Raw genomic sequence first — 22,338 nt, 5'->3', positions numbered from 1 at the left:
TCAGAAATTTGTGCATGCCCAGGAACACAGAAAATGTCTTCATCTATATTAAACTGAGGCAATGAGAACAATCTCATATGCTTTCTTAAGTAAGCATATGCAGCTTCAAATTCCAGCTTTATCATGTATTCATACCATTCCCTCCTGTCATTTTAAAAATAGTATGAACCCTCAGTGGTAATAAAACTCTAATCTCTTTAGGAAAAACACATCATTTTCATACCTGCCTATAAAGCATTAGCCAAGCACTGGTGTTCCACAAACAGTGATCGAGATTACAGCTCAGCACCTTGCTTGACCTGTTTTTTCAGCTTCTAACAAACTGAGTTTTCTTTAATGAATATACATACCGGTGTCCCTGCTACTCCTGGCGTGCCAGCTGGTCCACGGTCACCCTGAAGAAAAGATAAATCTATACTTAAATGGTAACAATCAAACAGAGTTTTGTTTGTGGATTCCCATTAAAACCTGAGGAAGGATTATTCAGTGAACTGAAAATGAGGACAAGAGCCAGGCTCTGCTAAATGCTAATATTTAGCTCTGCCACTGACTCATTTTACAGACTTGAGCAAGTAACTTAAATCCTTTGTTTAGGTTCTCTTGTACAATGTCATAATTTCCATGCTATCCCTTATACTCTGCTTGAAGCCTTCCTTGAAAAGGGATGGAAAGTCCCTGACTTATCTGTAGTTTTCCAAATAATTATCATTTGTCGTCATGACAATGACCAAAATTCACATAGGGTAATTCACCAGCATATCAACATCCCCATATTTAAGATGTATCTTTCAAAGAAGTTTTCATGTTCTTGCTACCCAGTCATCCGTTTGCTGCAAGTCAGCATCCCCGATTTGCTTGTGCCATGGTCCTTTCAGGGCAAAGTTTCTCCTTTTAGCATACAGCCACCTTCACCTACGCTTTAAGCTAAGACAATGGGTTTTGTGCTGGAGCTGATGAGTTATGGGCACAAATTCATCTTTCTCTCTTGAGAGGACTATAACCCAAAGCAGACAGATGGAGCTCACCAGTGGTAAAACTCTACACAGTGAGATTTGCCCTAACCCACTGCTGACATGTATTGGTCTGTAAAACTACACTCTGCTAGTATAACGTTGGTTAAAAATGTAAGAAAAAAATCAGGCTCCTAGTTTCTGTAAGTGTGTAAGAAAAGCCCTGGCACAGTTAAAAGCCATACTAACAGGAGAATATTTTTGTGAGATGAGTTTATGTTACCTGGAGCTGTTTTGCAAAAGCTCTGCCAACATAGCTACAGCCCCGTTCTGTTGTGCAGAAGAGCCCCAGGAGATGGTGGGATTTCTGGTTTCTGTTCTTATACCTAATGCTGATTTGTCTCATTCTCATCATTTTGTTCAGGTAGCGCAATGATAATACTGGGAATTAGAAACACTTAACTCCATTAGACAAAGTGTAGACAGATGACAAGTTAAACGTCTGACCTTGCGTCCGGAGGGAGAAGCTTGCTTACAGGCCACAGTTCAACCTCTCTTGCTCTGGAGGCTAAAAGAAGTCACTTAATGCAAGTTCACCCCTCAGTGAGGAACGTGCACCTCAGGAACACTTGAGCACTGAGTATCTGTAGCAGGGCATATTGGCTGGAGCACTGCACTCTGTCCCTGTGGTTATTCTGGACCCAGAACTTGTATCGTGGTGTTTTCCCTATACGCTGGCTATGACAGTGAAGCTTAGAAATTCCTAGCACTTCCCTTGCAACTTTTTTCTTTTAAGGATTATTCTGGTCCTTTCAGCAATCTGATTCGCAGCACGGATGCACAAACCACTGTGTCAGCACAGCTGAGGGACATTTTAATGCGAGGACACGAAGTTTTTAAGACAGTTCATGCAATTCCCATGAAATTACAGCCAACGTTGTCTGTGGAAGATGGCATTCTGCTACACAGATATACCTAATAACTCTAAATGCACCAGCATGCACTGTACTGTTGGGAGTGGCAGGCAGACTCTGGGATTCTGTTCATTTATTCGCACCAGACGTGGAATTTTGACCAAATTTAGTTAAGGAAAGGATATTTTTGCTTTGGGAAAGGGCCAAACACTCACTTAGCTTGTTTATACGATCTGCTCCATTGCTTATTCCCTTTATTTAATTCTTGTCCCCACTTTGTCTCAGTTAGACCTGTAATAGCTCCCTGTGTTTATTCATTCTGAAATCTTTAATTGCTTGTAAATTGCAGTCTTCCAGAGCAAGAATCATCTCATGTAATTTAAATATCTAGTATAGACACCTACCTTAGATCTTGTCACTCCCCACTCTGCACAAGGAGTAATGCACACTGATATTGAGAGAAACTTTTCATTTACATTGCTTTTTGATGAAAAATAAGTTTCAGTAAACTATTTTTGTATGAAGTAATTGAATAACATGTAATTCAAAAAGCTGAATAAATATTCAATTTAAAAAAAAATTACTCTTTTTTCTTCTTAAATGTAGAAGATATGGGCAAAATCAAACTGTTTTCACTGACAGAAAATATATTTACAGATTTTTTCATTTTGCCACTGAATTTTTTGTACTTTGCCATATTTAGAAATAAATACCAAAATCTTGAAATTTTTAGCATTTCATGAAAAACTTTTCTCTAAATTCGTATCAGCCTCCACAACCAGTAAGTGAAAGGCTGAAACATGCCACCAGCTGAAGGAAAGGATCATTTCCTAGCGCTGGAATGCAGACTTGAACTACAGGAAGGAGCTGGAGAATGTGATACGGTTCGGGATGTGCTATGGTGGCGTCATACACGCAGTACGGAGTGCAAGAAAAGCAAAACAGAAACAAGGGGCCTTTTTTAGAATAATGGGCAACAGTCTGAGAAAAGAGATTTTTGCTCACTTTGGAGCAGGATGCAATACAACAGGAACTGTAGGGAATCAGTCTCTCCCTCTATTTCTACTCTTTTCAACATTTTTACACTCATCTGAAATGGTCTTTTTTTTTGTATGGAAGTCTTGCATGCACTAGGTCTAGACTAATTCAGGTACAAAATTCTCCTCAGATCTGTAGCTATGCTGTAAGTCTTAGAACAAGACAGACAGACTGTAAGCATAAGACGATGTTCAATAGAAAACAAGAACTAGTGACCATACTTAGGAACATGTTAACTATATAACTATCAAGTAATACACTTATATATAGTGTGTGTGTGTGTATATATATATAAAATATAGTATATAGTAGTATTCTATGAAGTTAAGAAAACAAAATATTACAAGGCCTCCTACACACAATTTTCCACTTGCGGAAAATGAAATTTTATGTTGGGTGAGTATAGGATTTAGATCCACAGTAAAGGAAAAAAAGAAAATACAGATAAATATGCAAATATTTTTCACACAGAAACATTAACTTACACAAAAAAAATTCAAATAAGGTTTCAGAAAACATTTAGCTGCAGATAGTTGCCACTAAGAAGCCATGACTTCTTTTTAAGAGTCCTACCTTTTCGCCTGGGAGTCCTTCCAGTCCTGGTAATCCCATCGGTCCTGGGTCTCCCTGATTTTTTTTTTTTGATTAAAAAGGATTGCATACATTAGAATTTCTGTACTCTACATGAGAAATGTTGAACAGCAAGCAATAGCAGATTATTTAACTTGATATTAGTAAAACAGCTAACCAGTTATTAGGTGAACAGATTTTCTTATGCCTTATTTTAGTGATCTGCGAATTAAGCTTTTCCCAGAGGCATTGTGTAAATATTTGAGCAATGGTTTTAATTTTGATGACGAATATAATCCAGAAGACTCTCCTCCAGTGTTCTTGCAAGCCAAGGTTAGCTCTAAAGCACCTCCAGGTGGTAGAGCCTCGGGGTGTAAGCATACGCCGTCAACCAGAGAACCAACCTCCAAGCAATTCTGTGCTCTGTTCCCTAAACAAAGCTTACTCTGCAGCAAGGGACACACAGACTAGGTCCCTGTGTAGGTCTTCAAGTTTTGAAAGAAAACCAGAAACATGCTCCACTGGAGAAATCAGTTTAATGTATAGAGTGGGGAGGCCCTTTTAATTCTTTTTCTTTTTTTGAAGAAAATCGATAATTTACCATAGAGATTTAAACTACAAATCCAACAAATCCAGTATTTCAGCAATTCTCAGTTAAATCAAAAGTCACAGCAAATTCCCGCCTGGATTTCATGAAGTCTCTGGCAGATCTCACTTTCCACACCTAAATTCTGTTTGGGAGATGATGCTTCCTGAGTAGGAAGTGGATGCTGGTACAGAAAGACGTATTCAGCTTCTGGGCATTATGATGAAACAAAAAAAGAGGCTTTGTGACTTTTTTTTGAAAATTGGTTAATCAACTGTTTTAGGAAACTATCTCACAACTCCATGTTTTGCTGTGAGTGCTGAGGGGTTCTGTTTTGGGTTTCTTATTGTCCTTGAGGAGCACAGTTATCACATTGGTTTATAGATCAAAGTTCAGTTTTTCATGTGGCTGGCTCTCCATTAACACTTGGCAAAGAATCAAACATGATCCTAGGCCCTGCACAGGTTGGCTGAGTGGGGATTATGCACCTTCATGATAGATGAAGTCCTAGCCAGCTGTTAAAAATGTTAGCTTCCCATACCACTTTGGTCTTGGCTGGGTTAGTCTGAGCTAGCTGCGCTTTATTCTGCTGCTATTTTTGTGTAGATATTGTGCCTGCACTGCTAGGAAAAAAAATACAACTAAATGGTACTGGCATGCTGCTTTCATGAGTAGAGACATTTCTCAGTAGTTTCACACTGATACTGAAGAGAAAGACTCTTATATGGATATGATATGGATATATGATATTATATGATATGGACCCCAGTCAGAAGACAAGAACCCTTCAACAGAGAAGACACTCATCATCATCTTCCAAATACTGTGGCCTGATACGTTCAGATAAGGCCAGTCTTTAGTGACTTACCTTTAAAGGTCTCTTCCAACCCAAACTATTCTATGATTCTATGACATTTGAACAGTCTATGTGTTGTGCTCTGACCTGATTCTTTACTACCAGGCATCCAAGATGTTGGCTGAACCATCTCCTTATTTATTTTGCCCAAGACTAACAATTCGAAGACAGGACAGCAGCTGGAGAGCTCAAGTGTCAGCTTCTTGGTGGTTGAATGAACTCCTGAATGTGTTAAGGAACTCTGTCAGTATTCTCTGAAGTAGTAATTTGTTTCATTAGTAGCAGACATAGCTGTTCTTTACTTTGCTGGAAGGGATGTGATTTTGTTTCAAAAATGATCTCCAATATTTCTCAGGGTTTCCTGATCTTTATCAAGCAGACAATTTATCAGCACATCATGGGGAACGCAGTCCGATTGGGCACAATTTTCTTTCCTAACTAGCTCAGCTTCTACTGCTTTTATCAGCAAGCTCTTCTCATCAATTTCCATTAGCTGACAGATGGTACTCATCCTGATTCAGTCATACTGCCTGCAGTTCGAAAGAGGTTGCAGTGTTATAGTGCTGCAACTATCATTATGCAGTTATGTGATGTTCCTTAGACTTGAAAAAGAAGTACACAATGTATTGAAATTTTAACTGCTGTGGAAGCACCTATCCAATTTTTAATACAATATCCATTTAAAATGACACTTGATACTATCATACTTTTTGGGCTAAACCATCAATACTCAAATTTTACTATTATCTTTTGGGTATTTTCACTGATGTCCAGTCATCAAGACGCAATACCCGTAAGTTTCAACTTTGCCACCTTCAAGGCTATGAACTGTAGTGACAAATCGCAAGCTAACGACAAATATCGTTTCTCTATTACAAAGGCAAGCGACATCACATGTCAAGGACTTTGGGAAAAATGTACACACCCAGTCAGGATTTGGATCTACATTCTGCTGGCAGCTAGCCCTATGCAACTGCTCAAGATTCTTCCACTAGTTGTCCTTCCCCTCCTCATAATTTTTAAAGAAAGATCACGTGAAAAGGACATAACACAATGCTTAAAGGAAAAAAATATCAAAAGCTATAGATCTGCTTTTGAATGTCACACTGCATAGTTGAAAGGTATAGTGGCTCCCATGATCATCATCATCTTGCTCACCAGAAGCAATGTGATCATACTGAAACTAACCATCATGCCATTTCCAAAGAAAACATCAACTTCTAGTTGTTACTAGCTAGCATGATGTAGCACGCTGTCCTTTCTCCCTTATCACTTTCAAATTTAATGTTGAGAACAATCTAATTGCTCCTAAGGTATTTTCTACCTTTATTGCAAATTCTCTATTCTTAGATATATCCAGGGACAGCTCAGCAGAGATTAATCCACAAGCAGTTAATACTATGTTCAGTCATTCATTATATTATCACTTAGAACTATTTACCAGAAATTGCAAAATTTGCAAGCCTGGCAATTAAAAAGGCTTTTTCAGATGTACTGATTCTGCAGGAAGTAAGCTACCTGCTGAAGAACGTTAATGGACTTTTCCACCCTTGTGACTAGGATCGTGTGTTGAACTACTTGCGGAATTCTCTATCATAACCAAAAAATTCATACATACCACTGTGCCAGGATCTCCTTTTGGACCCTGCAAAGAAATGAAGAAGTGGAAACACATTTAAAAAAGAACAGAGTTACACAATAAGATGGTATTTTTTTGTATTACTGCATTGAGTATACTTTGCTAATGCAGTGCATTTAGAACCAGTATTAAGCCCAGCCCTCTCAGCTGACTAATTTAGTATAAAATCTTAGTAATATTTGGTTTTTGTTTTGCTGTTCCAGAATACGGAGAAAGACAGCTCTGCAGTCTGGTGCGAGCCTGTGACTACAAACGGCACATAATGTAAGGACAAAGTCCTCACTGAAGGTTGTGGTTACCAAAATGACAATCATCTTAAAACAGTAGAACTTGCCTATGACCCTAACAAGAAGGAGGACCTAAATAAGTGCATAGCATCTTTGGCTCCACAGAACCAAAGCAACAGTGTCCTGCTGCAAGGTGGTGCATCTGCACTCTGCAGCGTGGAAGACACCAGCCCTGCGTTACTGCCACAATAGAATTCTCGGTTTGACACATTTTTCTGCACTGTAGCTACACGCAGTGAATCAGTGACAGAACTGAGATCAGAGTTCATGAGCTTCTCATTGCCGGCATCAGATTTAATCCATTACAAAACTATGCCACCACTAACTATAAATACTATATTACACATTTTAAGATATTACGATACTTTCACTAAAGAGTCCAATACCAAATTATGTACCGTTTTTGCAGCCTTTACTTGCTAGGGTGAAATACTTAAATCAGAATAAACTACTCTCCAAAATGGGCTAAAATGCTTGATAAACACATAAGATCACATACTTTATAATTTACTACATACCAATCATACCCTTATTTTTTCTATCTTTCACATATAAAATCAAATTCCATGCCACTTACCAAAACTGCATGCAAATTACCAACCCCTCTGTTGCTATGTTAATTAACTATTAGAAATTACGCTTCTGTTAATACTTACTGGAGGTCCTGGTGGACCTGGATAACTAGCGACACTCACACCTCCCTGTAACAGCAAGTTTAAAAGTTGAATTGGGCCAAAATTAGGTGTTGATTGGGGGAAAAAAAAAAAACATTAAAGACAAATACCTGGAGTTTATATAAGCTGCTCATTCCATTTCTTTCATTGTAAGGCATACCCTTTAAAACATAAAAACCAAGTAAGTGTCACAACTATGAATCACAAAGGCAGAGCTCTTGCCCTGTTCAAGCCCCATAGCTCAGCAAAGCTGTGGTATCATTTTTGTTCTTGATCAATTTTTCAAAGATTCCAGACATTTCACTAAGAACATAAGATACATACCAATGCAGCTTGGGACTTTTTTTGAATTATGAAACGAGAAACCTGTAAATCTCAGTGTATGTTACATTTTGATATTTATTATTATTATAATTCTCCAGAATTAATTTTGAGTTAGGTACCATTCCAGTTAATTCGGAGTCTAGTGAGCTCCATGGACTTTCCCTAGGTTCCCTGAGTTCCCTGATCTCAGGTACCCAAGCTGTCTAAATTACTCTAATAACATTGGACACCAAGGTTAACCCATTTGACCCAGTTTCTAGGATGGCTTTATTGACCTGAACTTACTTAGCAATGAATCACAAGAAAAAAAAGGAATACAGAAATCTTTTGCAAAAAGACATTGCTGTCTTCCTGCACTATTAATATGTATTAGATTGACAGTCAATTCTTTATATTACATTACATTTTACTCACAGGTATATTGTTCCTAATATAACATTCAAAATATAAAACAAAATGTCTCACCGGAGGCCCAGGTGGTCCAGGTTTCCCAGGAGAACCTTCACTACCCTAGTACACCAAGAGATTCATATAACTCATTTACTGTAACTGATGTCCAGATCTATTCCATACCCAAGCTATGATGACCATAATGACAATAAACAAGAGATACAGTCAACATGAGCAGGTAATATCAAGAATAAATTCTCCTGCCCAGCTCCTGCTTAAGCTTTAGGCAAGTTATTTGTCATTACTTGATACTAGTTTTTCATTTTGTTAGTTACTTGATGCTTTATGTGTAGTAACTTCCTTGTGGCAAAATAGTAGTGGTAACGTGGGTTGTGAAACACTTCATATATACCAGGAAGGAGAGGAATAATAAAAAAGAGTTGTTAATATCAATTTCTAAGCAACTGACAGATAAAAGTTAACATTTATTTTATGCTTTGTATATTATTTTGCAAAAGCCAATCCTCAGTTGATCATTCACAGGTAAATAAAGAAGAGCTACAGTTTCAGAAGTTCAGTTTATTTAGAAACACACTGAATAAAAATAAAGATCTTCTTTATTAAGAGATATCATGAATATCTTTTTGGTTTTTACTGTCAAATATTCATCTGTGGTTACTGGTATCTGTAGTCTATTCTGCTGATGTGCACTGAATTGCTTATATTTATAAAAAAAAAAGCTTCTGAGTTTTTGCCCCAGCAGAATGGTGGGGTCTCTGAACAGTATGGTTACAAAAGTTTCAATATCAAATTTCCCAAACAAGATCTTTTCAAAATCTCATCACTACGACTCAGTTAAAAACACTCTATAATTTGGAACACGTCTGCCAGAATTTTTCACTGACTTTGTTGGATCTTATTAAACATATGTCAGTGAGACACTTAGGCTGCATATTTAAAATTATTAAGGTGCCAAAAGTCAAGCTAAGTGTTCAATGGCAATAATTAGCTCACCAGAAAGATATAACTGCAATTAAATGTTTGTACTAGGATAATTTCCAAATGGTCCTGTTAATTGATAGAAACTGTCAGCCTCCAAAGAGTGATTTGGAGTACTTCACAGGGAATAAAAATACTATACTTTAGAAAGCATATTATATGATCATTTCTCAAACATGTTCCCCAGATGAAGGAAGGAGGAAGAAATTACTCTGGCTATATAGAAGAGAAGGCTTCAGGGAGACCTTATTGCAGCCTATCAGTACTTAAAGGGGGCTTATAAAAAGGATGGTGGCAAACTCTTTAGCAGGGCCTGTTGTGACAGGACAAGGGGGAATGGCTTTAAACTAAAGGGGCGTAGATTTAGACTAGATATAGGGAAGAAATTTTTTTACAATGAGGGTGGTGAAACCCTGGCGGAGGTTGCCCAGAGAGGTGGTGGATGCCCCATCCCTGGAAACATTCAAGGTCAGGTTGGACGGGGCTCTGAGCAACCTGATCTGGTTGAAGATGTCCCTGCCCATGGCAGGGGGGTTGGACTAGATGACCTTTAGAAGTCCCTTCCAACCCAAACTATTCTATGATTCTATGATTCTGTATTTCAGTTTACTTCATTGCTTTTCAGCCATCTGGCTTTTGCCCTTTTTGATCGATGAGACACTGGTTATAGAGCAGTGGCTTCTCATTCCCACCTGTGTGTGAATTGTAAACAAGGAACTAACAAAGACTTGTGTTTTGCATTCGGTTACATAAAAAGGAAATAAGTGTGGTAAATTTTTGCTATTATGGCCTGCAAGGAGACAGCTCTCAATCAATTTTTATACTGAAATAATTCCAGAGCTTTACAAAATAATTTCCTACTCATACCAGTGTCAAGGTTTTGTAGAGTACTAGTAGGATTATATACAGTGTTGTGGCAGTGGAAAACTCCAGGCTAAAGCTGAAAAAAACTTCAGAGAAGTGTATTCATATACAAAATGAAGAACTTGTCCCAGAAAGTATTTTGCAGCAAGCTAAGTTTGTGTCTGCTGTATTTCACTGGTCTGAGGTGCCCAAGAAATGAAACTGACCTCTTAGTTATAATGGATAATATCGAGTGCCTGATAAAAGAGCACAGAAAACATTGATAAAAAGCAGTACTATAACAGTGTAAATTAAGTTAAAAGGAAGCTTATATATTTTTGCAGAATGACTTAGACTCAGTAACTTTCAGTACTTGTGAAGCACTTTTAAAGTATGCAGTTACTTTTGACTAAAATACTGGTAAAAGAATGAGAAGCAGAGCAAGTAGTAACTAGTCATATACTATTTCACAAATGTATTTTCACTTTCCTAAATTTTATATAATATGCCATACTTAGAGAACATTCTCTGCAATTTATGTACACCACAAGGGCTACATGTCAAAATATAATCCCATATGTATGGCGTTGTTTGGGGAAGGTACTTGTATTAAGACACAAATAAAAATTAATTTGAAAATGTACATCGAGTTCTTGTTTGCACTTTATGTTAAAAAAACCCCAAAACATAGAAGCATAATGGGATTGCAAAACCTTCTTTACCAAGACTAAAAAGAAGGAATACCTTTTCGCCTTTTGACCCTGCTGGACCGGGATGTCCAGGTCTTCCTGTGGCTCCCTGCACAACACAGTATTGGTTTGTATTAGTTAAGAAACACTGAAACACAGTATTTTTGCATTGTAGCTTAGTTTTTAAAACTTGTACTTTTTGAAGGTCATTTAAACCTAATTATGCCTATCCTCCAGGTTTAAGTATTTCTTTTCTGTTTGATACAACAGCTGTGTCCTTCTGATAAGCCCTTTGAAGGGTAAAACTTGTGTTTGCGGTTGCATTTTCACCTTGGCAGACTAAATGCACTGACCTTAACTGGCACCTCTTGATACTGCTAAGAATCACGCTTTACTGCTAAAATGCCAATTTACATATTCCACATTAAACTTCCTAAATGTATTACAATTTTTGAAAGAAGGGAAGCATTAGTACCGTCAGCAACCTAGGAATGAATAATGATCATACTAACTAATGTGATCCCATCCAGTATGTAGAAAATAAAATTTAAAAAAATTTCCAAGAGGAGTTTTCCCAGAAATACCAAAATTTTTAATGATATTTTTCAGTGACTTTACGTATTGTCAGCTTATTCTCATACTTTTTAAATTGTGAAACCAAGCAATTACTTGGTTTCAGCATTAAATGTTTTCAGAATGCCTAGCTGGAATTATTTTTAGATTTTTATTACTAACATTATTACTGTAACTTGGGTACAAATACATAATTAACTGCAAGTTTGCACATCGTAAGTCATGTAACCTCACAGAGTCTCTAGGAATGCCAAAACTCCAAACCCATTTAAGTTACATAAACTTTGAGCCCGGACAATGACAGTATTTTCAGTAACATCAACTCACAACATAGTTTCTTTTATTAGAGCCAGTACGGGTAAGATTTTACTATTGCTCTCCTAAAAGCCAAAAGAAAGGACAAGAAACTAAGAATATGAAGTTTTACTAGATAGTTATAGCAACCCCTACAGAGATAGATTAGATCACAGGTGATACCACACACTTACAGATGGTCCACTGGGTCCTGGTATGCCTGGCAGTCCAGGAGCACCTTGAAGGCCCTAGAAATTAAAAGAGCATATGTCTATTTCCTCTCCCACTTATACCTCAAAAACTACTTATATTCAGCATGTCCAGCAGTATTATAACTACAGTAAAGCGCATTTTAATCTAAAACGTTGGCATTATTTTTAGGAATGAAAAAAACCCCCACCATGCAGGGAAGAGATTATCATTGAACAAGGTTAGAGGCAACTTCTTGCTTGACTGATAAACACCACTTGTCCTTCAACCTTTCACATTGTTAGCGTATGTCCTGTATATCTTTTTGTCTTTAGTTGTGCAGATAAGAGCAGGACATCTGGCTTTTCCTTAGAGATTAATTTTCTATTTTTTTTCAGTGTTTAGCAGCAGGTTTTGATTACAGTACTTTGAGCGTGTAAGTGAATTTATTTCAGAAACACTGAAATTTAAGTGCTAAACACTGAAAATATCAGAGCTAAGGCAGCTAACCAGCTATCAAACAGTGATGAAGCATGTGAATAGCTAACTTACTAACACAGCTCTATCCTGTACTCTTAAAAATTAGCATTTAAATGTATGTGAGGCTTTTAAATATACAAATGAGCAAAAATCCTCAGACAAAAATTAAATAGATGTTATTTAATTGAATAATAGCATTTAATCTTGCTGAAAATTCAGAATCGAGGGCTATTTATAGCAATACGTTACTATCTCAGCAGTTTTAAAGAAGTGAATAACATTCTGTGCATTTCATTCTCGGTCTAGATATTTATTCAGGTTCAGATAAGAATGCAACTGCTATAGAAATGGAGTAATTTTACCTCATCACCCTTCTCTCCAGCAAGCCCAGGAAATCCACGTTCACCTTTGCTTCCCTATGAAAATATAACATTCAGACAAATACCTTCTATTAGAGAACAATGAATTTCATGCTCTGCAGGGCATTTTATGACCCACATTTAATATATGCTAGCATGAAGCCCTTACAGCTATAGTGCCTAAAACAGAAAAAAGGGCTCAATACTACCTGAAAGCTTTAAAACACGCCTCCCATCGAGGTGAAAGGAAATGACTGCTTTTTACCTAGTAGGCAAACTAGCCAAAAGGCCTGAGGGAGACATCTTATTAATACCAAAGAGCTTAAATGCTTGCTGAAATGGAGAAAGTACACTTTCATGGAATTATGCTCAACTATAGGGGATATCTGTATGCCAAAGCACGTGGCATTTCATCCTATTACAGTGAAGGAGAAGTTTGATGGTTATCAATGAAACTTCAAGTCCCAGTGAAATGGCTGCATTACTCCCATGGGAACAAGGTGCAAAGGCACAGGGTGGTCCAGCTGTTGCACACTTGAGGGAGATACGGGAAGCTTCCTTCTTCACCGCGGGATTCTTGTGTGACTGACTCACCTAAAATAAACATAAAGATGGCAATGCGCTACTGGACAGTCAAATCTGAGCTAGCTTTAATGGACACAAGACACAAAAGACCTATTCTGGCTTGGGATTCAACTCAGGCTATTTCGATCACTTTCCTGAGAGGAAAGGCGAACTTACACAGGAAGAGGGCTGAACCATAAAAACTGTTTGAACCTTTAGGCTGCTCAGATGCTACAGGGATAGGGATCAGACAAAAAAGTCAAGACTGTCAGAGGTAAGGGTCTGGCCTTTTACTTTTAACAAGCAACAAAGCAATGTAAAGTACTCTCTTCAAAACTTACCTTTGGCCCTTCTCTACCAGGGATGCCTGGAGGACCTCTTGTGCCGGGATCACCCTGAGGACCAGACATAAAGCAAAGTGATAAATAGCCATTTTGTGACACAGGCGGAAGGTCTGATCTACGCAGACTGCTTCCTTCCTGCCTTTGTGACTATCCCTTCATTTTACCCCAAAGCCTTCTCTTCAGTCCTTTCTTCTACACAAAGTACTTGTTCAGATATCCTTCCTTGTTTGCCTCCCCATCTCTCACACACTCTACTCAAACCATGCTAACAAATTTTTAGCTTCATTTTGAGAGGAATCATAAATGCCTTCATTTGGATAGTTCCAGATACACCTGTGTTTAGGTTTGAGGAGACCATCTTCCTTTTAAGGATTAGGTAGAGATGGAGACTACTTGTTACTCTTGCCAGCTTCAAATCTACAGTTATTTTAAACTAAATGATTCCTGCTTTGTTGAGAAAAGCATTTTCCAGCTAAATTACAACCTTATAGAAGCGCTAACCACAAAACAGAGAGAAATGAAGAATGAAGCATAAAGAATCGGTAAGAGAGAGAACTGACAAAGAGGTAGAAGAGCATGTACAGGAGAAAGAAAATACAATTACAAACAGAAAGAATCAGGGAAAAGCCCAAACACAGACCTAAAAGAAATCAAATTTGGGTATGAGAAAGTCAATAAACTCTAAGTACATGTATTAATAAAGGACAGTAGAATAGGATAATCTCTCTCCTCAGAAATGATGTGTGCTTTTCATATAGAAATCCTCCTGAGCACAATTTTCATCTTGAAATATGGCAGATCACTTCAATTTTTATTATTTTTCAAAATAATACCTTAGAAGTTCTAGACTATTTTCCCCCTTTGGTATATTACCAATATTAATGCTACAAGGTAAAGTGGAGAATGCGGTATACACGTAGCAATCCATACTGTGGGCTGGATGTACTGAACAGGCACTTGGCTGGCTACTACCTCACATACTGTTCAAATGCTATTTTGCAAAATTCCTATCAAATACATTTCTTGAGTATTTTTTAAAATCAAAACAAAACAAAAATGTCAAAATTATTTTAGGCTAGCCAAAAGTTCAGAATTGAACCTACAGAAACTTTCCAGTGCATATTTTGGTTTAAAAAGCATGCTTATAGTAAACAAAGATACTTAACCTCTGACAATGTTTACCTTCAGTATAGCACCCATGTCTCCCACAAGTGGCAGTGCAATCTGAAATTAAAAAAGGCAGCTGCAGTTAATGTTTTACACAACACTACCAATTCTGATGAGTTCTCATTGCTTCTAAAGTTTACATTGTTACATACATAACTGAGTACATATATATTGGCTGAAGCTATTTTTTAATGAAAACTCTAAAGAAAAATCAGGGTTTCAAATACAGTTTTTGAATGTTAAATATCTCTGTCTATCCAACCTAACAATGTAATTCTTTGTTACAATTTCAATAAAGTTGCTTAAAGCATGACAACAGCATAACTCCAGATCATAGTAAATTGTACTTTAAAATATTAATAATATATTGTTGTCTTTTGTAGCATACCAGCAACAACTTATTTCTATTGGAAATTCTCACAGACTATTCTCACCTGATTATCTTCAACTGTTTTCCTTCTGCTTTCTCCTAGGCTTTGACTCTACTGTGAACTGTAGCATGAATTGTGGAGATGCCAAAGCTAACTTCAATAGGTTAACTCAGATGCTGGAAATAATCCAGCTACAGCAACACAAGCAACAGATACAGTATTTTGTCCTGCCTTTGAACATTAAGAATTAGTGCAAAACTCTGTGGTGCCACAGCTAAATTGCTACCAATACTAAAGCTAACCCATTTATAGCTCAGCCAATAGGTTTACACTGTACTGCAATATAGAATCATAGAATCATTAAGGTTGGAAAAGACCTCTAAGATCATCAAGTCCAACCGTCAACCCAACACCACCATGCCCACTAAACCATGTCCCTAAGCGCCTCATCTACACGTCTTTTAAATACTTCCAGGGATGGGGACTCAACCACTTCCCTGGGCAGCCTCTTCCAATGTTTAACCACTCTTTCAGTAAAGACATTTTTCCTCACGTCCAATCTAAACCTCCCCTGGCGCAACTGGAGGCCAATTCCTCTCATCCTATCGCTAGTTACTTGGGAGAAGAGACCGACACCCACCTCGCTACAACCTCCTTGCAGGTAGTTGTAGAGAGCGATGAGGTCTCCCCTCAGCCTCCTTTTCTCCAGGCTAAACAACCCCAGTTCCCTCAGCCGCTCCTCATAAGACTTGTTCTCCAGACCCTTCACCAGCTTCCTTGCCCTTCCCTGGACATGCTCCAGCACCTCAATGTCCTTCTTGTAGTGAGGGGCCCAAAACTGAACACAGTATTCGAGGTGCGGCCTCACCAGGGCCGAGTACAGGGGCACGATCACTTCCCTACTCCTGCTGGCCACACTATTTCTGATACAGGCCAGGATGCCATTGGCCTTCTTGGCCGCCTGGGCACACTGCCGGCTCATGTTCAGCCGGCTGTCAACCAGCACCCCCAGGTCCTTTTCCGACAGGCAGCTTTCCAGGCACTCTTCCCCAAGCCTCAGATTTCCAAGTGCTACCATTAAACTTGTATTTAAAGACCCTCCGTAAAAACTGATTGAACTGGTTATCATCAGATCTTCAATCTTTTAACAGGAATTATCAAAGTATGCTCCTGAAAATTTGCATTATACAGAACTGCTTCTGAGGCTGAGGAACACTATGCCAAGTTATAGCCTGGCAGAAACTCTAGCATACAAACTGTAACACCTGAAAACAAAGTATTTATCCTGTATATGTTAACATAAGTTTAATTTATACTGTAATATAATCAAGTAAAAAAAAACAAACAAAGGATATAATCATTGAAAAATCAAATTAATTTAATCAGTTGGACTTCTAGACTTGCTAGGTTATCTCACCTCCTTTAATTTTAAAATATTTACACCAAAGCAAATGCACAAGCTTTCTATGTATACGTACAGGATCACCTGGAGGGCCTGGTAGTCCTGGCTTTCCATCTCTTCCTGGAGTGCCCTAGAAACAAATGTAAAATTTGATGGCCTTAAATCACTGATGAGGGACACGTTACTTTTTGCTGTATATATAGAGAACTGTCACTTACATTGACACCAGGGGTACCTGGAGTTCCTGGTAATCCTGGGGGTCCCCTAGGGCCCTAAGAGCAGGAAAGGTCATTTAGGATTTAAGAATATTTTTATTTTACTGTAAACTTCTTAAACTAAATTAATGTTTTTTATATTAAAGAGAAAACTTACTCCTACCTGCACACCTGCTGATCCAGTTGGACCTATAGGACCCTGAAAGAAAACTCCAAATAATCAATAGTTACACTTTTTGGGATAAGGGAGATGAACTTCATAAAAAAATACTGAATGTGGGATCTCGGTGCAGTTTGCATTGCAAGAAAGACTTGCTCTAAGGTTTGGCTTTAAATCCAAATCTAATTTTGCCAAAATTATAGAGTTCAAGATTTTGCTGAGGCCCATTTTTAAGGGCAAGTAATACCAAAGAATAATGATCTGTGGTGAAACTTGCTATTTAGCTAGGAGATTCATAAGAAAAGCTGATATTCAGCTGAATAAAAACAAATTAGATTATTTAAATATAAATGGGTGATTTTTAAAATTCAGATTTGAAAATATTTTAACTGAAGAAATTATTTTTAAGGATTATTATTTCAGATTAAGATCTCAGTGTGAACCTCTAGTCACCTTTCTCAAACATTTTCTCTCTGTACCTGAGTCCCGTCAATAAACTGAAATGTATCAGCTGACTATATTGGTCTGGACTGAAGAGAGATTGCCCTATTCACCACAGTAGAACTCATGTAATAACATGTACCACCTATCATCTACACCATCAATACCATCAACTTTTTTACTGAATACTCTGAAGACACTGCAGATGGTTTTATTTAAAGGCAATAGAAAGAAAGAAACCCGGGAAACAAGCTGAATAACTGAAACAGTTATTGTTATAAGTTATTTAGTATGAATGCTCTAGATACACTGCATCAACTTGCTTCATGTTTGAATTTAAACTGCGTAGAAATGCGTGAAGCAAGCTGTGCAGAATCAGGACTTCACTATTTCCTGGCATAGTGCCTGGCACTGTAAGGTTCTCATTTATAAGCAGTAGACCTAAGCTTGTAATTAGCAGTCATCACAAATGCAAAAGCTAGGAGCTGATGCAAAGCCTTCCATATCTCTTTTACGTGTCTTTGCCTTTTCCAGTACCAGCATGGATTTCAAAATGCCATCATCTACAATGTCGAGTATACCTCTTCTCTTGTACCAGTACTCAGGCTGGATTTTGCTGACAACTGCAAACAATTGTTGCTTAGAAACAGACACAGTCTGAAGATGTCCCAGAAGAAGACCATCACTAGGAAGCTCATCTGTAAAGTAGCCATTGACTCTTTCAGTTCTCCAAGGCTTCCATTTCTCACTTAGCACTAGATCTTTCTGGGTCTGGATAAAGGGAAAAGATGCTGAGTTGGGAGTCAAGTCAGAAAGGAGTTCTTGGCGTGGCTTTTTACTATGCTTTGTTTACTTGTTGCAGTTTCTCAGTGATGCACAGTGAGAAGCCCAAATTCTGAGCATTGGTATACTTACTGGTGATCCCTGAATGCCTATTCCAGGGGGCCCCATCTCCCCAGGTGCTCCTTGTACACCAGGCAGTCCTCTTTCTCCCTGAGAAGGGTACAAGGCTTTCAGTCACAACAGGTCAGAAAACGTAAACTAGCATATTATCCCTTTTTTTTAGAAACAGAAATAATATATTTTTTATACCTTTGGTCCCCGTGGACCTGGGTTTCCAGGGATACCAGTGGGACCCTAAAAAAAGAAAACCAGGAAAAAAACAAATTATGTTTTGAAATCAAAGACACTAGCTGAATTTTATTGCCAAAATTAGCCAGCCTTTATAAATAAACTATGACAGATTTACATATGTCTGTCTTGTTAATAACACTGTCCCTAGGAGCACGTGTGAGCCTTGCACTATTTCTAGACTGTATTTTAGTGCACTTACAATACCACTATAACATATATTTCAATTTTGAAGTTACATCCAAAAAGATAGTTGTTCTGATTTCTTTCATTGCACAATGAGAATTCTTTAACAGTTGTCCCTACAAGAAATAAAGTCATAAAAGCCTTTTCAGACTATGGACTTACTGGTGTTCCAGGCAGACTTAGTCCAGGAGGTCCCACATCACCTTTTGGACCTGGATGTCCAGGCGGTCCCATAATCCCACCAGGGTCCCCCTACAAGATAAATTTGAATCACTAATTGAAATGTGAGAATTTTCTCTTATGAAAAAACTCTAAATATTATCAAGGGTATCCTAGAAAGTGCCAGTACTTTGAGAAGAAATAGAGAAGAAAAAAACCCCCATATTTTCCTTCAAAAAGTTACAGAAGAGGAGGCATGGACCACACAACCACTAATAGTAACTAGCATTGTCTCGGTTTTCCATGCTTGCAATGCATCTGATCTACATTTCTTTGTTGCCAGGCCCCTAACATGCAGGCTGTCATTAAACCCTGCCAATTAATTCACAGTAACAGCTTCAAACTGTCTCTCTCCAGCTATCTATCCCTACTGCTAAAACCCTGGTCTTCACTGTATTCCTGTTTACACCTCTATTTCTTACTTCAACGCATGCAGCATCTCTTGCTGCACATCTCTACAACTCCTCCTGCTTACACAGGAGAATTTGTGCCTTTTATTACGCTGTCCTCTTGTCTTTTACACACTCCTGTATCATTCTCTGTGATTCTTTCTGAATCCACTACTTCTCATTTTGCAAGACGAATACATTTTTGTCATTATTCCACAGTTATTTTCTTCTCCTGCCTTTTAATCGGCTCACTTCTTCAAACTATTAATGGATTTTATTAGTTTCCCTTGTACCCCACAATGTGTAAATACCATAACACATCACATAGCTCACAGTATGCGTATATCCTCTTTTCTTCCCTTCTCTACATTCAACATATACACACATACCATTTTTACTCTTGCTGATGTAGCTGAATTCTAACTAAGGGATTTCTACACAGCAAAATACAATGCCATAAAGAGATCCCAGCCTTGGCTCACATCTGAGAGAGTATAGCTGCCCCAGTGCTCTGCCAGGAGGAGTATGTCTGACTGTGAAGTGGGATTTTACACATTAGTCTGGTTAGGACGCTACACTGAAAAGGCTGTTCTGTGGTCAGGACCTGAACTGACATATCTGCACTGCACAGATTTAATGTAAGAGCCCAATGCAACCTCCTTGAAATATTACTTAAATTATGAATCTAAAGAGCAACTGGGTTGCCAAATTGGCCTGCAGCGTCTCCAAGGAGCAGACGGGGGTTGCTGCTTGTACATTTTAAAATCAATTCATAAAGCAGCCACACAGATGCGCTACAGAAGGATGGAAGGGTACTTCAGACAGTCTAATATGCTCTAACATACCAAGCTTAATTAAAAACACTTAAAACATACCTTGTCACCTTTAACTCCTGGGTTTCCTGGTACCCCATGCTCTCCTGGTAAGCCCTGGAATTAATAAAAATATAATTGTACGTTTTTATAGCTATTCCCTTAAAGATTATCTAAAATTACAGATGAAAATGAGTTTACACTGGATTATTTACTGTGCATTAGTATTGACCCAAAATGTTAAAGACTACAAGTTAATGAATGCTTCTTTAATCAAATATATGAATCATTTTTCTTTAAGTTGAAATGTAATAAACTATTTAAATAATAGGGAAGGTTAAATTGTGTTCTCTTACTAAACTGTAACAAACACAGAAAATTTTTTCCATAAGCCTTCAATGCTATTCAACCAACTATTGTATCAAGCATTTCATTAAGAATGCCAGTAATTTTCATAGTAAATGATAAAATTGTCAAAACTGAACAGTAAAATCTAAGTATGATACTTAATCCCGAATGGAAAATGAACTTCCTGAGGAAAAAACAAAGAAACACATATTGTTTTTATTTTTCTTCACAGTGTAAAACATAGTTTTGTGAACATGGACATATGAAGGATGACAACATTTTCATGGCAGTAGTGAGGGTTCAACAGCTGTGTGTTCGCTTTCTCTGCTGTACTCTGTCCTTAATACAGACAGACAGCTACTTGTTTCACCCAGCCACGCAAATTAAAAGCATAAGGAAAAAAGAAAAAAAGTACCTTAATGAAGAACATTCTGCTTATACCAATACAAAATCATTATAAGAATATATGGAAGTTTAAATTTACTGATTATGGATCAGACATCATGTCCTACCCTATCCCCTTTTGATACCGACATAAAATGTATACAGTCTATCTTCTTTCCTAAGGATTTCTCAGGGGTTTTTTTGGTTGGACCAAGCTTAAGGGATATCTTAGGAAAGGAAAGAAGCAAGTCTTGTCTGCTGGACGACTCTTCGATGACATAAGTGAAAGTAAAACAATTTTCAACCTTTCATAATTCTTATCATGCTGCATAAGATGAATTACTATATTAGTTAATCCATAATGTTTCATCTTTAGAAGATAAAACAAAACAACGAGCCTGGAACTATATACATGTTTCTAGAATATGTTTAAATATATGTTTTTATATACTAGAATTGTGTGTACAAATATGAGTCTTCAAGATCATCTATATCTAGGATCTACATATATATAGTATTTATCTCTTCATAATGTCACTTGATCAAAGATCCAGCAGAACAGCAGTTTCAAAAGCAGCAATTATGAACTCAAGCGGGATGATGGCAACACAAGCAAAACAGCAACACAGTATTTTGTTATCTTTCACAGCAAGATTGGGGATCTATATGTAAAAATAGAAGCACAGCAGAAAACGCTTACAAACTATTGTTATAGAAGACAGGTAAATTAGACACAATTTAAAAAATGTGTGCCTCAACTGAGTAGGAAAATAAGGTATAAAGAAATGGTCAATAAGTAACACAGTACAAAATGACTACATGCAGATCTGAATACTAGTTTTTTTTCTCTGCCAGGAGCTGAAGATGCTGTACTCCAGCTGTCACTTTGCTTATATCCCTAAGACTTCTAACAGGTCAACAATGAAAAGTCTGCCAGCTGTGTGTACCACTCACAACTGTATTTTAATATTAATAAAGTATATGACTTAAAAATCTGCTCAAATTAAGATTTCTCTTCCACAAAGTAGTCTCAGAGCGTGTGTGAAAAGGCCTAAGATAAAATGCAGCAACACCAGCTCCTAGATGCTTCTGTTTGTAGAAATAAGATAAAAACCAAAACCAACCCATAGAGCAAAGATCAAAATCCCAGTTCTTTTCAGGTGAATGACTTAACTGCTAGGCTAAAGCCTAGCTCTCCACCGTCTGCTTTTCTTGGTCCACTTCTTGGATCTAACCACTCAAACCTCCAAAATGGTACTTAAAAACCATTTTATGGTTTACGGAGGAAGGGAGGGAGGAGAACCAGGGAGAGGGGGTAGGTGCCACTTGTTAGGTTATGTGACACCACCACTGTTGTGGACCGAAACCTAATTTCAGTTTACATGGGGGATTAGGCAGAACAAAGCTGCCTGCACACCTAAAAAGGGATTGTGCCATAATTTGGAAGGGAGACAGGCAGCCACCTCCTCAGAATAGGCTGTCTGCCATATTAGGGTGTCAAGTCAAATGCCCAGGGAAATTTTAAGCTTAGTATAACGGTGCCTAATAGTT

General features: G+C 37.8%; 1 protein-coding gene across 4 annotated transcripts in view; it reads right to left on the bottom strand.

The window, feature by feature from the left end:
* COL19A1 (collagen type XIX alpha 1 chain) overlaps window positions 1-22,338 on the bottom strand; it is a 204,116-nt gene that overhangs the window by 20,080 nt on the left and 161,698 nt on the right. For all 4 annotated transcript variants that reach the window (XM_076333004.1, XM_076333006.1, XM_076333005.1 and 1 more), the window contains 18 exons: window positions 20,119-20,172; window positions 18,798-18,887; window positions 18,411-18,455; window positions 18,234-18,311; window positions 16,881-16,916; window positions 16,721-16,774; window positions 16,579-16,632; window positions 14,745-14,786; window positions 13,560-13,613; window positions 12,658-12,711; window positions 11,821-11,874; window positions 10,815-10,868; window positions 8,304-8,348; window positions 7,625-7,675; window positions 7,497-7,541; window positions 6,533-6,559; window positions 3,476-3,529; window positions 351-395 (listed from right to left, as the gene is read on the bottom strand). In XM_076333004.1, coding sequence (XP_076189119.1) covers window positions 351-395; window positions 3,476-3,529; window positions 6,533-6,559; window positions 7,497-7,541; window positions 7,625-7,675; window positions 8,304-8,348; window positions 10,815-10,868; window positions 11,821-11,874; window positions 12,658-12,711; window positions 13,560-13,613; window positions 14,745-14,786; window positions 16,579-16,632; window positions 16,721-16,774; window positions 16,881-16,916; window positions 18,234-18,311; window positions 18,411-18,455; window positions 18,798-18,887; window positions 20,119-20,172 — 936 coding nt within the window. The remainder of the gene's footprint in view (window positions 1-350; window positions 396-3,475; window positions 3,530-6,532; window positions 6,560-7,496; window positions 7,542-7,624; window positions 7,676-8,303; window positions 8,349-10,814; window positions 10,869-11,820; window positions 11,875-12,657; window positions 12,712-13,559; window positions 13,614-14,744; window positions 14,787-16,578; window positions 16,633-16,720; window positions 16,775-16,880; window positions 16,917-18,233; window positions 18,312-18,410; window positions 18,456-18,797; window positions 18,888-20,118; window positions 20,173-22,338) is intronic.

This window comes from Aptenodytes patagonicus, chromosome 3 (genome assembly GCF_965638725.1).
Source record: "Aptenodytes patagonicus chromosome 3, bAptPat1.pri.cur, whole genome shotgun sequence".
Taxonomy (NCBI): Eukaryota; Metazoa; Chordata; class Aves; order Sphenisciformes; family Spheniscidae; genus Aptenodytes; species Aptenodytes patagonicus.
The sequence above is the reverse complement of the archived record's forward strand: the minus strand, read 5'-3'. Positions and strand labels throughout refer to the sequence as shown.